The 17,801-nt window shown below is 33.5% G+C and overlaps 1 protein-coding gene across 3 annotated transcripts in view; it reads left to right on the forward strand.

The window, feature by feature from the left end:
• The window catches only part of peng (Pumilio and CPL domain-containing protein penguin), a 204,022-nt gene that overhangs the window by 118,156 nt on the left and 68,065 nt on the right, over positions 1–17,801 (forward strand). For all 3 annotated transcript variants that reach the window (XM_090410312.1, XM_090410310.1, XM_090410311.1), the window contains exon 11: positions 3,626–3,760. In XM_090410312.1, the coding sequence (XP_090266438.1) occupies positions 3,626–3,760 (135 nt within the window). The remainder of the gene's footprint in view (positions 1–3,625; positions 3,761–17,801) is intronic.

Below are 17,801 nucleotides of genomic sequence, written 5' to 3' on the forward strand. Positions count from 1 at the left end.
GTTACTGTTTTCAACAAAATACTTCCTGTATTAAAAAGAGTGTTATTGCACTTTTTAAGAGTGGTTGGTTTTCATACTAGACTTATTCAGAAAGAATGCCCCATCAGTTTTGCTTGCTAAAGTAACCATTCTGATGCAGTAATAAAGTTTTTTTTTTTAAGCTCAACTCAGAGTCATATTTCTTGAGTAGATTGCTACTTTAGTAGTCCAAAGCTTTTAACCAGCATTTGATCTTAAAAGTGATTTTGACTATTTATCTGCATTGTAAATTTTATGGAACCACGTCTGTAATTCAGATAACTGACAAGTCATTGAAGTTAGTATGCCATAATCTTTGTCACGCAGTACTGTAAACATATCTTGTTTTCTCATTCTGTCTTCAGTACTGTGCGATAAAAGAAGCTATATGGATCAGTATATTAAAGAGAATAAAGTGTACTACAAGGACCACTGCAGCACCACCTGTAAGAAGAATTACTCAAGATTGAAAGTTCTCTGTAAATGGAGAGTCAAAAACTCTATGCTTATTAAATATTGCTGCATATTTAGTTAGATTCAGGAATCACTATGTATTACTGCAACTGCCAATGGAAACATCAGTTTCTGGGTGCAAATACTGATTTGTGTTGGCTTGTGTAACAAACACAGCTTTCTCTTTGACTTGACTATAATATGAATCAAGCATACATAACAACTTTTTCATTAATATCTATGTATGTAGTAACTACTCTGAAGTGTGCATAACTTCAGCAGAACACATCTCTCCTCCCTGAACAGAAAGCACTGAGTATCTCATCTACAACATGAGATATAAGAACTTTTTAAGAAAGCTTTTTAACTGAAGGTGATTTAGCCAGTCTTATGAAAAGTCACCTGGCCTAATACATAAGGTAGGAAGAAATTATATAGTATACAGGAAGTAATGTTCTCTTTTTATCTTTATTAGATCATCCATGCATCAAATATTTGAGCATGAATTTATATTTGTGACTATACTTTTTTATGTAATAACAACAGTTGATCTCAGTACACATACACTACTGTAATAGAAGATTAATATATGCTTCCTAGAGTTTGTAGATGAAGCGAGCTGTCCATGAAAGTGTCTCCACTGTAAGATGAAGGGATCACTTCCATGTCAAGTGATTTCACTGTGTTGCATGCCTAGAAAGAGAATTGAGTTCAAACCTGTTCTTAAAATGGGAAAAAGGATAAGCTGAGTTAGATTTGGCTGGATTTAGGGGAAAATTGCTTCTTTTTTTTTTTTCCCCCCTGAAATCAAAGAGAAAAAAATCTTTCTATAAAACTGACAAATTCACCTGAAGATGTATGCCAAATATACTACTGACAGGCACAGCTGGCAAGCAGTTAAAAACAACAGGTCACAGGATTGGATTGGATTCAGTTGTTTCGAATTATGGCTGAAGTAAGGTTACAAAGCCACTGTATTATCTTTGTTAATTGTCTGTGTTCTTCTGGCCAGTTTATCATTTTATAGGATGAAAAACCACAAATGGTAGCGATTTCTCTGGGAGGGAAATTTCTATCATCTCCACACGAAACCGGCTAATTCATCTTTCATTGAAAAGCTGTTATAAAAATTCTTTATATCCAAGTTGGAATTTCATCCAAAGAACATTGTTATTACTGATTGAGCTGTAAACATTTTTGTCACAGAATTACCCATAAACAAATGTTGGTTTTCGACATTTGGGTTAAAACAATATTATGAATGGTGGTGATGTCCTTAAGTAAACTGGTTTATCTCTTTTATTTAAGAATAAAATTAAAAAAAAAAAAAAAGTGGGAGGTGAATGACAGCTCTGTCAAAGACCTGACCAAATATGTTGTAAAATTAAATTCTGCCTAATGTATTCACTTATGAGCCAAAACAGTATGACAACCTACCTGTTAGCATGCTAGGACTCTTGGCTGAGATAACCACTTGCACCTGTCTTGGCATTGACTCCACTAGACCATGGAAGGTGGCCTGGAGTATTCTAGACAGAATAATGTCTCACAGGTTACTGGCCAAGCAGCACAGTTGCTGGCATTTCACATGATCTCACAAATGTTCATTGGGATTTAAATCAGTAGAATTAAGTGGCCAGGAGAGCACATGGAATGTTTGAATATTACTCTTTGAACCATACTTGCACAATTTGAGCCTTATGACATGAAGCATTGTCTTGCTGGAGGAGTCTTGATCCATCAAGTGACATTGTTGTATTTGGTCAATACATGGTCTGAAACAATCTCGGGGTTAAAATTAGCAGTAAAAAATCAAATTAGCATTAATGTGAATGGGTGCAAATATATTTTATTGTCATCATCATCATCATGCATATCAAGGATTTAGGCCTAGCGTGGCCTGTTCCGGCCTTAGAAGACATTGTTGAATCGTTTAAGAGGACGTCCTGGTTTTCTTTTCCTAATGACTTGTACTTTAATGCTTGTTTTGGTAATCTTTTTGTTTTCATTCTTTGAACATGTTCCATCCATTTATCTTTATATTTTTTTATTTTTTCTATTACTGGTTCTTGGTTTAATTCTTTCATAATTTCTTCATTTCTTTTGTGATCAAATAGGGTATACTTTGCAGTTTTTCTTATAAACTTCATTTCTGCTGTTATTAATCTTTGTTTGTCTTTTTGTTTTATTGTCCAATATATTATCTAATATATTTTAATACAGTAGTTATAATAATATTCTTGTATATCTTGTGTGCATCCCCATTGCGACCCAGTCCATTTTGGCGGAGTGTTTATTCACTTGTATGAATGAATGTATGAAGGTGAAAGGCAATCACAAACATCCATACCTAGGTGGAATTCAAACCTGCAGCCTCTTGGCTGGAGAGCAGATACGTTAACCACTTGGCCAACCAGGCCAGTGTGTGTGTGTGTGTGTATTGCTGTTTAGTTTCATAAATATTGTTAATATATTATTATTTCTGGAAAATTTTCCTTGTTACTCCTCTAAATAAATATTAATTTTATAGTTATTTTGTCTATTTATGTTTAGGAGTACCCCTTTCATGATGTCATTGACTTTTTACTCAATTTTTTTAGGGCATTACTTATAATTTAAGGATATAGATATATGAAGAATATAAAGAAGGAATAATTTTGGACATGTCTTTGTGACATCTGGTGTATGGCGATATTACTGAAGTATAAAAGTGTGTGTGTGTGGGGGGGGGGGGGGGTTGGAAATGTGGAGATAGAGGATGTGGGAGAATTATGGATAAGACAAAAGGTATTTTGTCTTATCCATAAAACATTTAAAACCTGGTTTTTAAGGGTGGGCTGTGAATTCTTTGGAAAGAAGATGAAAGATTGAAGTTTTTTGGGAAAAGGAGGATAGAATATGATGAAGCAAGATTAGGGGTGGGAGTAATGGGGTGTGAGCCGTTTCGACTGTGTGTCGTCTTTGGAGCTCATGTGAAAAGTGAAGGCTATGTCATGTCGGCTTGGTGTTTTTGTCTTGGGTGTATATGTGTTGGTCAGAGTCGTGACCTAATTTTTATGTTTATATTAATTAATTTTAATAATTAAATTTCATTTAATCATTAGTTTATGACTTCAGTTTCACCTAATAAATAGAGTTATTTGATTTTTAATAGGATCGGAAATGTATCATCAAGAGTATGAAACAACGAGTTGTAAAGATTGCTATAGATGAACATGGATTTCTGGTTCTTCTTTCTATTTTTGACAGTGTTGACGATACTAAATATATTGAAAAGGTCATCATTAAGGTATTTATTAAGTAGCAAGCAGCACTGCTGTTGACATGTTTATATTGATTATAATAATATATTTGATTTTTGTCACTTACAAATCAGTTAATTTTTATAGTGATAGTGGAACTTAACTTTCTAAGGAATCTTTTTTTTCTCTGTTTCTTAGACACTTGATTTTGTATTCAGTTGTCAGTTCAGTAGGGGTAAAGAATTAAACACATTCAGTATCATTAAAACTATGTTGTTGAACAAAAATCAATGGTTAACCTTTCCCCCATTGTTCGCTGTGCCTTCTGATTCTATACATGTTCACTGACTAGTTTTCTTACTTTGATATAGGAAGGAACTCTGTATTCTCATCTAAGAGACTAATCACTGTATTCCTACCTTAAAGAAGGCTTAAGAATATGAATTATTTACACAAACGCACAAGGCAAAGATAATATTTATTTAATTATAAGGACATATATTTTGGTCTGATATATATTCCTCTACTTTCTTCTAAGAGTGAAGTTGATCAAGCTGTTGATTAATATCCATTCATTTTGTAGCTTCAAACATATCAAATTACCTTATTTCTTCTTCTTTTATTCTATTTAATTCTGTCCCTCTGGAAGAGCCTCCCTTATGTTGTCTCCTGCAAAGATTGCAATCTCTGTTATTCAAGAAACACATCAGCAGATTCTACCTATTTATCTATTCTACATACAATGCAACTTTTTGCTACATTTTGCAAAAGGTTTGCGACATTTCATAGGTGGGATTAATATTAAAAAAAAGTATGATAATTTAGGAAAATTAATAGCTATTAGGAACTGTTAAACTTTGCTAATTAATATAGAAAAATTTTTATTAAAAAATACTGAAAAGATAAAAAATAAATTAGGTACATTTATGATTGTTTTGTATGAAAATTAGTGCTTTTGTAGTTCTTTCTAAAGTGAACTCACACTGATTGGATCCATAGAACAGTAATCTGAATATCATTGTAATAGTAGTAGTGCTTATTTGTAGATTTTTTTAAGATAATTTGTAGAAATATTTTAATACATTGTTTGTAATTTTGGTTGATGCCGTTTTGTTTGGTAAGAATTAATTCCATCTTTTATTCCTACACAAATAATTTCGAAACAATCCTTGTACTCTTGATAATAACTGAATATAACGAAGAAATTATTTAAATGTAAACCATCAGATGAGGTTGAGTGGATATTTATACCTAATAGTTTTGAATGTTTGAGATAAGATGTGCATTTATTGTTCCTGAGGCTATTTTTTTTCTATTTTTCTTATTTTATTTTTATTTAAACTTATTTTTCTATTAATATTAACACATTCATGCCGGCTATTTCACATGTATTTTTTTCAACTGCCAGGATTTTGCTACCACATACATGTGTCCTTTATGCATTGGGCAGGCACATTTTTAACACATAACTCAATATGTATATTGCATGTCAGTTTCAAGTTTTTTTACAGTAGAATTATTGTGTGTCATCTCCAAGGAGTCATCATAGGAGGGCACTCAACTCCACTCCACTACAAACACCTCACAGTCTCCCACTATACACAACTATTACCTATGCCATCTACTTTCCATCACCACCAGTATTTTTTGTCTGTAAATTATGTGTGTTCTCATGGCTGATTTGCCTTTATGTGAAATGAAAAACCCAAGTTTCTGGGAGGAAAAAACCCTGCTACCCCCATATGAGATCGGCTAACTCACCTTCGACTGAAAATGCCCATATAAAGATTCCTCTCATCATGACAAGAATCAAACTCTGGCCTCTTTTAATTGAAGGGTGCAATGTACTGTTGTTCTTCCAAATGCACTATGGAGGACCATTTTAATTTTCATTCAAAAGGGGGTGCTTAAGTGTCAAAGCTGTATAACTGAGAGGAGACCTCCACATAGCCTTTAAAGGAATGCGGAGAACCGACCAGGGCTTCTGACCTAATGTCCAATCCTCACCTTCTCGTGGTGCACCCTGTTCGGTATCTACTTGGATACTGAACGAACGAGGATGGGCTGGCAATTTGGGATTTAGCCGACCAAATTGTATTCTTATTGGTTAAACCAAAATAAAAAATGATGGTACAACATGACAAAATTTCATGTCGGCTGGGGCGTCGCCCGGTTAAACAAGGCCCCCGTTGTTTTCGCCAGGGAACGAGGGCGAACAGCGAAAAGTCAGCTACTGGAACAATTCTGAAAACAAACCCCAACTCAACATCACCAGAGTTAAAGATCGGTACTATCAACGTAAGAAGCCCGAATGGCAAAGAAATGGAGCTAGCTGAGGAATTACATAAGTACCAGATCGACATAATAGGGGTGACCGAAACAAAAAAGACCAAAACTGGTGAGATCTTTCTGAGCAATAAATACAAAATGTTATATTCAGGCAATGACAATCAAGGAAAAGAAGGAGTAGCCATAGTATATTCAACACAAAATACGAGGCTAATCTTCTTGAATGGCAGTCAGTCTCAAGTAGAGTAATGTGGGCAAATATGAGAATGGGGAACTAGACAATGAGACTTATTTGTGCCTATGGTCCCACAGAAGGTTCTACTAAGGTAGAAGTGGAGGAATTTTTTGACGCTTTAGAAAAAGCAACTGACAATGAAAAAGGAAAAGTTGGTCCTTGTTGGGGATCTAAATAGCAGAGTAGGAAATGATTGTGAGACATACAAAAATATTTTGGGAAAATTTGGTGAAAAGAGCAAAGCTAATAATAATGGCAAATATCTGTTGGATTTCTGCTCAGGACATGGACTGGTTATTACTAACACCATGTTCCAACATAAAAATGTGCACAAATTCACATGGAGAGAAGAGGCTAGGAATAAGAAAAGTCTCATTGACTATGTTATTGTTGATAGTGATGTTTTCTCCCTGGTGCAGGACACCAGAGTGTACAGAGGATTTGAAATTGGAAGTGATCACTATTTAGTCTTGAGCAGGATAAAATTGAATTTCATATTGAAAAGAATAACATGTAAGAAAGTTTTAAAGCGAATAAAAGTTGAGCAGCTCTGAGATGTGAACTGTATACTAAAATATAGAAAGATTATTGAAAAGAAAATGAAAGAGTTTGAGAACAGGAATCAAGCCTTGGAGATTCAGTGGCAAACTCTGAAGAAAACATTGATTGATTCTGCCAGGGAGGCATGTGGTGAGGTTGTGTGCAAGGATAAAAAAATCAGAACTCCCTGGTGGACACAGGAAGTTAAAGAGGCAGTGAAGGAAAAGAAGAAAGCATATCAAAAGTTCCTGGCAAATAAGTCAGCTTTTACTCTTACAGAATACAGAGACAAATGTAAGAAAGCTAAACACTGTGTAAGACTAGCTAAACAAAAGTCATGGGAGGATTTTGGCAAGAATATAGAAAATAAATATCAAGAAGGTGGCAAAATATTCTGGAGGTTGTTGAAGAAGCTTAGGAATGGAGGAAAGAGTGCTGTAAAAGGAGTTAGAGATGATAAAGGTGACATGAAAACAGGAGAAAAAGATATCCTTGAAGTATGGAGTAATTACTTTGAAAAACTGCTAAATGAAACAAGCAGTGATGACAGCACAGTAATAAAAAAACACTGACCAGGCATGCAGTCAGGAATACATATCCATACTTGAAGTAGAAAAAGCCATCAAAGGCATGAAATGTGGAAAGGCTGCAGGAGTAGATGATATTCGACCAGAAATGCTGAAGTGTGGTGGTATAAAAGCCTTACAGTGGCTGCACTGCATAGTTCAGAAAGCCTGGACAGAGGGACGAATTCCCGATGATTGGAGTAGAGCTCTCATAGTACCCATATATAAAAAGGGAAATAAAACTGCATGTGAAAATTACAGAGGTATTTCCCTACTGAGTGTTCCTGGCAAGATCTATGCAAGTATACTTGAGAAACGGTTGAGAAGAATTGTGGAAGAAAAGCTTGGTGAAGAACAAGCTGGATTCAGGCCAAATAGAGGCTGTCAGGATCAGATCGTCACTTTATGACAAATAGTCGAGAAAACATGGGAATATAACAAAGATCTGTATTTAAGTTTTGTCGATTTGGAAAAGGCATATGACAAGGTGCCAAGAGAGAAGCTATTCAATACGCTGCAGTTATATGGTGTCAATGGGGCATTATATCAAGCAATACTTAGTCTTTATTTGAGTTGTAAGTCAGCAGTTAGAATTGAAGGAAGTACAGGAAGATGGTTTAATGTTAAATCTGGTGTGAGACAAGGATGTACATTATCCCCTCTGTTATTTGTTATCTATATGGATCACATTATGAAGGAAAGTGGTATTAAACCTGATATCAAAATTGGAGATGTTAATGTTAGCTCTTTGCTTTATGCGAATGATGTTATACTTCTAAATAAATCCGCTACAAGTCTGCAAGATTCTCTGACTAAATTGAATAGCTGTTGTAAAAGATATCGTATGAAGGTCAGCAATAAAAAGACAAAGACAATGAAAATAGGCAGAATCATTGAAAATGTCAACTGTGTTGTGAATGGAGAATCTGTGGGACAAGTAAAACATTTCAGCTACTTAGGCACGATTTTTAGTGAAGATGGTAAATTAAATATGGAAATAGACAACAGAATCAACAAAGCTGGTATGGTAGGAAGTCAATTGAATAAATTCATATGGAGTAAGAGAGAAATTAGTCGGGAAAACTAAATTGGCTGTATACAAGACAGTGTTCAAACCAGTTTTAACTTATGGATCTGAGAGCTGGGTCAGAAGTAAAACACTTGACCAAAGACTAGAGACCACCAGATATGAGAGTCCTGAGAAAGATTCGAGGCGTGAACAGATGGCATCAATGGCAATATCATATTAAAAACGAGGATATTAGGAAAGAACTTGACATTGTCAGCATCCAGGAATGCGTTAGCAGAGCTAATCTCAGGTGGTATGGTCATTTAAATAGAATGGGAGAGGAAAGATTAGCAAAACAAGTGTTCTCTGCCAGGTTAGCAGGAAAACGACCCAGAGGAAGACCAAGATATAGGTGGATCAATACGGTACAAAGTGCCTTAGACGATAGAAATATAAGATCTGATAATGTTGGAGTCTTGACAAGTGACAGACTGATTTGGAGGAAAATTGTAGATAGGAAGTTAGTAATGATGTAATTTTTTCATGTAGTACTGTCATATCCTGTACACCCCTTGAGGGTACATGGCAGGAATTTGATGATGATGATGAACTTTAAAGAATTTGTTTTTAAAAACTATTTATGAATTCCTCATGATGTAGTCAAAAAGATAATGTTTTTCAAGTTTATAAATATACATAAAACATATACATATGTATATATATATATATGAAATATTACTGGGTCACTAAAGGATCAAAGCCAGATAACTGGGAGGAGACCTCCTCTACATCATATTTAAGGAATACAGAGAACCAACTGCAGCTTCTGACCTAATGCCTAATACTAGTGAGGTACACTACACGTTCATGTAGTGTACCTCATTAGTAGGCACTGAGTACTGAATGAACAAGGATGAACTGGCACTTTGGGACTCAGCAAACCAAACCGTACTGTCTTTTGGTTTAAACCAGAAATACCTATGATGATGATACAGAATGATGAGATTTCGTGCCATCTGGTGCATCACCTGGTGAAATGAAGCCCGACTGTTTTCAACCAAGGCAAACAGTTAAAAGTCAGCTACTGGAACAAACTCCAACTCAACATCTATACAAACCCAACGTTAGAAAAACTGAAGATAGGAGCCATCAGCATAAGGAATATCAATGGAAAGGAATTTGAACTTGCAGAAGAACTAGAAAAGTACTTTATGAATGTAATTGACATTACTGACACAAAAAAAGACAAAACAGGTGAGATTCTACTTAATATTACACGATGTTACATTGGGCAACAGTGATCAAGGAAAGCAGGTAGCAATAGCATTCAACACAAAACATGAAGATAAACTTCTTGATTTGAAGTTTATCTTCATGTCTGTGTTAATGACAAGTAGGGTTATATGGCCAAACTTCAAAATGAGGAAATGAACAGTGAAGCTTATTTGTGCCTATAGCCCATAGAAGGTTGTTGTAAGGAAGAAGTGAGGAATTTTTGAATCATTAGGGCAGGCAGCTGACATAAAGAAAATGGAAAAGTGGTTCTTAAATGAGATCTAAACAGCAGAGTAGGAAATAAATCCACAAGACACTTTTAAATAACAGTAAATATCTGCTGGATTCAGGATATGGACTAGTCATTACTAACACCATGTTCCAGCATAAAGATGTGCACAAGTTCACGTGGAGAAAGAAGATGCAAGAAATAAGAAAAGCCTCATGCTTTTCAGGATACTAGAGTATACAGAAGATTTGAAATTGGAAGTGATCATCACTTACTTTTAAGTAGGATAAATATGAATTTCACGTCAAAAAGAACGATATATAAGAAAGTTCTAAAAGAAATTTAAAGTTGAGCAGCTTTTATAGGTAAATTGTAGACTCAACTATACAAACATTATACAACAAAAAATGAAACTGAGAAAACATTAATTGATTCAGAGAGGCATGAGTAAGTTGTCAGCAAAAAAAAAAAAAAAAAAAAAACGGTGGACATCAGATGTTAAAGAAACATTCCTGGAAAAGAAGAAACCATACCAAAAGCACCTAGAAAATAAGGCAGCAGATGGCCTAAAAGAATACAGAGAAAAATGTACTAAGCTATGTGTAAAAGTAGCTAACCAAAATTCGTGGGAAGACTGGTAAGAATATAGATGACAAATATCAAGAAGATGGCAAAATAATTGAAGGGTATCGAAAAAGCTTAGAAATGGAGTACTGTAAAAGGAATCAAAGATGATGAAGGTGACTTGAAAACTGAAGATAGGAATACCCTAGATATCTGGAGTAATTACTTTGAAAGACTTAAAATGAAACAAGCAGTGACAGAATGATAGTAGAAAATGTTCAAGAGGATCGCAGACAGTAGTATATCTCTATACTTGTGTTTAAAAAAAAAATCTGGTGCGTTTTTTTTTTTTTGGTGTGGTGTGGTTGAATATCATCTACTATATCATCAGCTATAGTAGATGATATTCAACCAGAAAGGGTCAACTTTGGTGATATATACATTTTACAGTAAATACACTACATAATTCACATTATACAGAATGTGAATTATGCAAGTTGGATGAACAATTCAGAATCTGGCCCCATGGCCTGGTCATGGGGTTAGATTCTGATTAAATGGAGTAGAGCTCTCATAATGTCCATCTATCTAAAGGGAGGTAAAACTGAATGTGAAAATTACAAAAGGAATTTCCTTACTGAGTAGTCATGGTAAGATTTATGCAAGGATACCTCAGAAAATACTGCTATGAAAAAATTATGTAAAAGATAACTGGAGAAGAACAATCTGGGTTCATGAGAAATAAAAGTCAGGATCAGATTTTCACTTTATAACAGATGGTTGAGAAATAATGAAAATATAACAAGAATCTATATTGATTCAGGGAGGCATGTGCCTTTTCCAGGTTTTGTAGACCTGGAAAAGGCACATGAAAAGGTGTCCTGAGAAAAGCTTTTCAAAATAATGCTACAATTATATGGGGTAAATGTAACATTATACAGAACAGTACAGGGCCTATGTTTACATTGTACGTCAACAGTTATCATTGAAGGAAGTACAGAAAGATGGTTTGATGAAAATCATGTGTAAGATCTCTTATTCATCATATATATATGGATCGCATTATGAAAGAAGGTAACATTAAAGTTAAAATTAGAATCAAAGTTATCAAACTTAGCTGTCTGCTTTATGCAGGTGATGTTTACTCCTAAACATCCAATGCAAGTCTCCAGGATTCTGTAACTAAAGTTAATAACAGCTTTAACAAATTTGACATGAAAATCAGCAGTAAAAATGATCAAAACTTAAATAGGCAGAAACATTGAATACATCAATTGCATTCTGAATGGAGAGCCTATAGAACAAGTAAAATATTTCAGCTATTTAGGTATAGTTTTTAGTGAAGGTGGCAAATTAAATTTGGAGATGGACAACAGAATAAGCAGAGCTAGTATGATGGGAAACCAGTTGAATAAATTTATATGGAATAAGAGAGAAATTAGTCAAAACACCAAAATAGTAATATTTTTGGAATTTATGCACCAATAGGTTTTCATCAATACTACATTCAGGAATGTATTGATGAAACAAATAAAAATGAAGCAACAATCTTGATGGGAGATTTTAATGCTAGAGTGGGAAGTAACTCATTAATACAATGCATTGAATCAGAGGAAGAATCAGTAATCAATAACAATTGAATTTTATTAAGAGACTTCTGCATATTTAGTAATCTAAAAATCAGTAATACTTTCTTCAGGTATAAGAATATACATAAGTACACATGGGAAGCAAGAGGAACTAAATCAATAATAGATTCCATTATTATTAACAGTAAACTAAATAATAATATCAAAGATACAAGGATTTTTAGAGGGAGTGAAATTGATAGTGATCACATGTTAGTTGATAGCAGATTTGAATTCATAAAAAGAGCCACATACTTCAAAAGAAAAAAAGATAATGTACCAACATCTAATAAACAGTTTAAATTCACCTCCTAGAACAGGACAGTATCAAAAACTTATATAAAAGCAGAATAAGAGATAAAATAAAACCTACCACAAACAATATTGAAACTGGAAAAATATAAAGGAAACCATACTAAAAGCATCAGAAGAAAGTTTAGGATACAAATCAAGAAAAAACAAAAAATGCCTCAGAACTTGGAATGATGACTTAAAGGAATTAATCGAATGGAAAAAACAGGCTTTTAAAATCTATCTGCAGAGTAAAAACACTGTTGACTATATATGATATAAGAAACTATGGTCTGAAGTCAGAAAGCTTTCCAGAAGTATATGCAGAGAAGATTGGAGTAAATATGTTAAATCATTAGATCAGGATATCACTGGACCACAAAGAATAGGTTTCGAAATTTTCAGGCAACTACAAACAACAGAAAATGACCAATTAAGAAATAATCTACTTTCCAAAGAGGATTGGATAAAACCCTATAAAATATTGTGGAATGAAAAACAAGAAGTAGAACACAATGACAAAACTCACAAAATCAAAGATATCAGTATATAGGAAAGTACAGAAATAGTAATGGAAGAATTAGAAAAAGAATTTAAAAACTCAAGAAATAGTAAAAGCCGAGGCCGGGATGCAATATGCATTGAGCTCTTTAAATATGCAGAGAATAGCTTAAAAGAAAACTACTTAAACTCTTCTATAATATCTGGAAATATCAAAAGGTCCCAAGAACAAATGTGGAAATTACAGAGGCATCTCTCTTAATAACATTTAAACTATTTGCAAACATCTTAAAGAACAGACTAATTAAATATACAGAAAATTATTAAAAGTACAGTGTAGTTTTAGAAGAGGGAGAGGATGCACAGATGTCTTTTTCACAATGCAACAGATCATAGAAAAAAGAAAAGAATTTAACCTGGCCACTTTCCTGCTATTTATTGACTATGAAAAGATGTATGATAACTTGAAGAGAAATCTACTCTGGAAAATATTACAAGACGATAAAATACCTCCTCAATTAATTAAAGTAATAAAAAGTCTATACAGAGGAACAAAAATTTGCAGATGGAACATTATCAGAACCTATAACTATAAATAAAGGAGTAAGACAAGGCTATGGTTTATCTCCAATCCTATTCAACATTTATATAAACGGAATCCTAAAAGAATGGAGAGATAAAACTGTTCAAGAATTAAACTAACAAATAATATGCAGCTAAATACAATATTTTATGTAGATGATCAAGTACTAATTTCAAATTCAGAAGATAAACACCAAATTGCAACTAACCATCTAAATGAAATAGCAAAAAAAATTTAAATGAAAAATCTCTGAAACAAAAGTTATGGCTTGTGTGGAAACACCATTCAAAAAGTCAAAATTATGCTTAACAATAAAATAATAAAACAAGTTATTCCGTTCACAAAATCATCAGATTTTTTAATATCATTATGAAAAAAAATTCAAAATCTTGTAATATAAAATTTCTCATATTTCATTCTTAAATAAAATCTCTGGATGCATCACCAGTTTTAAAAATGCATTGTGAAATGCCTATGTAGAACTGACAATTTTCCTTTGATAAGTCTTACTCCCTGGATGGATGATCCTACGTGATAATGATTAAAAACATGCAATAATTACAAAATAAATAAAGTAGAGAAAAGTCACCAGTTGCTTGATGATTATTTAGAAAGACTAGATAAAGTATTTTAAGGGAGTAGGAAAAAAGAACTGGATTGAAATATCAAGTTTTATGAAACTGGAAATAGCTCTGAAAACAGAATCTCTTTAAAAAGAATCATCAGTTTTCACAGGATGTTTGACTGTCATTTGATAATCATGTTGACTTCTATTTTTACCAGTATATTACTGAGTTTTGATTTATGCATGTTATTCACTAAACTATAAAATTTCTAATTGACATGGAGAAATATTTTAACTTTTTAAATGATGAAATGGGAGGGAAAACTGTTATTAGAAATTAATAAAAAGTGATATTTTTTTCAGTTTGTGATATGGAATTTTTGTGTGAATATTTTTAATATGAAATACTTGTAGAATATTAATTTATGTAGTTCAAATTTGAAACTTTCTATTCTTTTAATATTTGAAACTTCTGTTTTTATAGTAAATTTTTTTTCTTCATAATTGTATTTTTGTATTCAAAGATTGCTGAAAAATGTTAGTATGGTGGAAATGTTTTCTGTTTTCTAGAGTGAATGAAGTGTAAAAATTGTTGTTGGAATTGAAAGTTAGTTTTAAAGTTCTCTTTTGATGATTGCAGATTGCTCATTTTTAGCAATCTACATTTGTTAGGTCATTTGGTATTTATCACCTCTCCATGAGGGACAAATACCAAATGACTTAATAAATTGAATAATTCCAGAAATCTTGGAAAAATTGCAAGATAATTAAGGGACTTTCAAAAATATAGGGGTGCCTATGTAGTTCTGTGTGATAGAAACTTAAGTTACTGAAGGGATTTTAGATGATTGACACAAAAGAAATTTTTCAATATATATGGGGAGTAAGGAGAAAATAAGGGATCATACTTGGTGGTTGTCTAAGAGTGTCGTTAGTAAGAGTGTGTAGACTAGGTTCTTTATTTGGAGAGTGGTGAATGAGCGGAATGAATTTCAGAGGTGGTTGTGAGCATCCCAACAGTGAATAGGTTTAAGGACATGTGTGATAGTTATTGTGTTGATGGGTAGTGTGACTTTCCTGCAATGAATCTTTTGACTTTATTGAGTACCAGTATAAATAATAATCCCAAGATTTTTTATATAGTTTCTTTTTCATTATTTGGATTATTTATATTTAACAAAAGGCTATTAACAATTTTTATATTTTTTATTAATTCATAATAAATTATTAATTTATTATTAACTTTTGAAACCTTCATTGATAAGCGTATTCCTGTTTTAGATCTGTTAATTTTGTTGAACATATCCTTACAGTTCTGATAATGCAATTGAAGCACTTAACACAGATACTAAAGCAAAGTGTTGCCTGTAGCACCTGAAAAATTTTACAGTTGGAGTTCTTTAGAAATATGATTTTCTTCCATTACTTGTTTATTGTGTGTGTGTGTGTGTGTGTGTGTGTGTGTGTGTGTGTGTGTGTGTGTGTGTGTGTGTGTGTGTGTGTGTGTGTGTGTGTGTGTGTCTATAGATGACATTTTCAGGAGGCCAAAGAAAATTTTGTAAGCACTTGCATTACCTTTTCTTGCCAATAAGGCTTTTGTATGATGTAATACAATTCTGGATAATGGTTATGAAAATGCAGAAAATCATTGTAGTAGTTAGTAGTAATCATGATTTTAACAACCAGATTCTTGAAAATTTTTACTCCTGTTCTCACAAATAGTGAAACCAATAAGGATGTTAATATCCCACAGTAAAATCATAAAACAATTTAAATTTAATTCAGTATCCCTTAAGAAAAAAAATTGTGTACGATATGCACAAAATATCAGTATTTTTGTGTGAATATATATGTGTGTGTGTATATATATATATATATATTTAGAAAGATATTTAATGACTAAAAAACCTAGTCTACACACTCTTACTAACGACACTTTTAGACAACCACCAAGCGTGATCCCTTGTTTTCTCCCTACACCCCATATATATTGAAAAATTTCTTTTGTGTCAATCATATAGAATCCCTTCAGTAACTTAAGTTTCTATCACGCAGAACTACATAGGCACCCGTATATTTTTGAAAGTCCCTTAAAATACACACACACACACACACACACACACACACACACACATATATATATATATATATATATATATATATATATACAGGGTGTTCGGGATAAATTTGACAGTTTCGTAAGGAAAAAGAAAATCTTCTTTGTATCTATTAAATTTAATGAATTGACAAAAAAACATTACAGGCAGAGTTAATTACAATACTATCAACAAGATTTACTCAAAATAACCACCATTAGCATCGATCACAGCTTCAATTCTGCTTCGGAACCTCGAACAAGCTGATGCTACAGTCTCCCTGGGAAGGGCCACAAAAACTGTTTTAATTTTATCCATTAACTGGGCTTTTGTATTACTGGAAGTGCGATTGGTGTCTTTTTCAACTGCGCCCCATACAAAATAATCCATGGGGTTAAGGTCTGGGGAGTTTGGAGGCCAAACATTTGGACTGGTGAAGTCGTAGAAATTTTCAGACAACCATTTTTGACTTTTCCCAGAGGTGTGGCAAGGGGCCGAATCCTGCTGCCATACATACGGCCTACCATTGGCTACCCTTGTTATCCAGGGCTTGACTACAGTTAGCAACTCCACGAACAAAGCCCGAATTCCAATGCCAGGGTTCTTCAACACCTGTTCCTGCAGATTTGCGAGGAATTCTGCTGTACGAACGCAATCAGATCGTCTGCTAGGGATCTTTCTTCTTGCTACATCCTCGTAGTCACCATTGCAAGTCTCTAGTTCATGCCTGATTGTTTTTACTGTATTCAGGGAGCATTGGGCAGCAGTCGTAATATCCTTATTTTGATGGCGTTCACGAATCATCATGATACAAGTTATTCTCTTCCATGATTCAGGTGGGTTCCAGCTATCCATCCTTTCTGACATCTTGTATATGAATGAAGAAGGGTCCAAACTTTTAAATGAAGAGAAGTGTGTGTTAATACATGTAACTTACGGAAAAATATAATTAATTATAAATATGTCAAATTTATCCCGAACACCCTGTATATATATTCAATGCTCATGAATATATATATATGTAGAAAGTTTTTTTTTGAAAAATTCCATGATAATTAAGGGACTTTCAAAAATATAGGGGTGCCTAATCAGGTTTAAAATAGCTTGGCATCTTTAACATATATATATATATATGCACACACACACACACACACACCTTGTATGTATGCCCCCCCCTCCCCAAATATAATTCCATGTATATAGAGAGAAAGCTTTAATAATGCCTTCTTTGTTTACACTACTCAGAGATGGAGTAATAAAACAGATGTCTAATAAAAGAATATTAGAAGCAGAGAACAAGTTCATTTGGTGAAAATTTATTCAAGAAATAAGAAATTATCGGGTCTTCATTTATGGCTTTTTCTTTGGCATGCCTTAAACAAGTAGTGAGTGTTTTAGTTGAGGATGCTAGATATGCTGACTACCTGGTCAGTCAGCATATCTGCACTCCAATCAATAATAGGCTGTGGGTTTGAATTGAATGCTACAGGCTTGGGTAGGAGATGAATTTCAGCATCTACCATGAGACTATCACCCCACTTATGAGGTCTGGTGGCTTGAAAAAATTCCATGTGTGGTCTTGAGAATAGAGTTTTTGGGTTATGTAAAAATGAAAACATTAAAAAATAAATAAACATAAAAAACTCTAGCCCTTACTTTAGATTTAAAAAAAAACCTTGATTGTTTACTTCTTTGACACCCTCCAAAACATCATTTG

The sequence above is a fragment of the Typopeltis vanoorti genome, chromosome 20 (genome assembly GCF_054136105.1).
Source record: "Typopeltis vanoorti isolate ZY-2024b chromosome 20, IOZ_Tvanoo_1.0, whole genome shotgun sequence".
Lineage (NCBI taxonomy): Eukaryota > Metazoa > Arthropoda > Arachnida > Uropygi > Thelyphonidae > Typopeltis > Typopeltis vanoorti.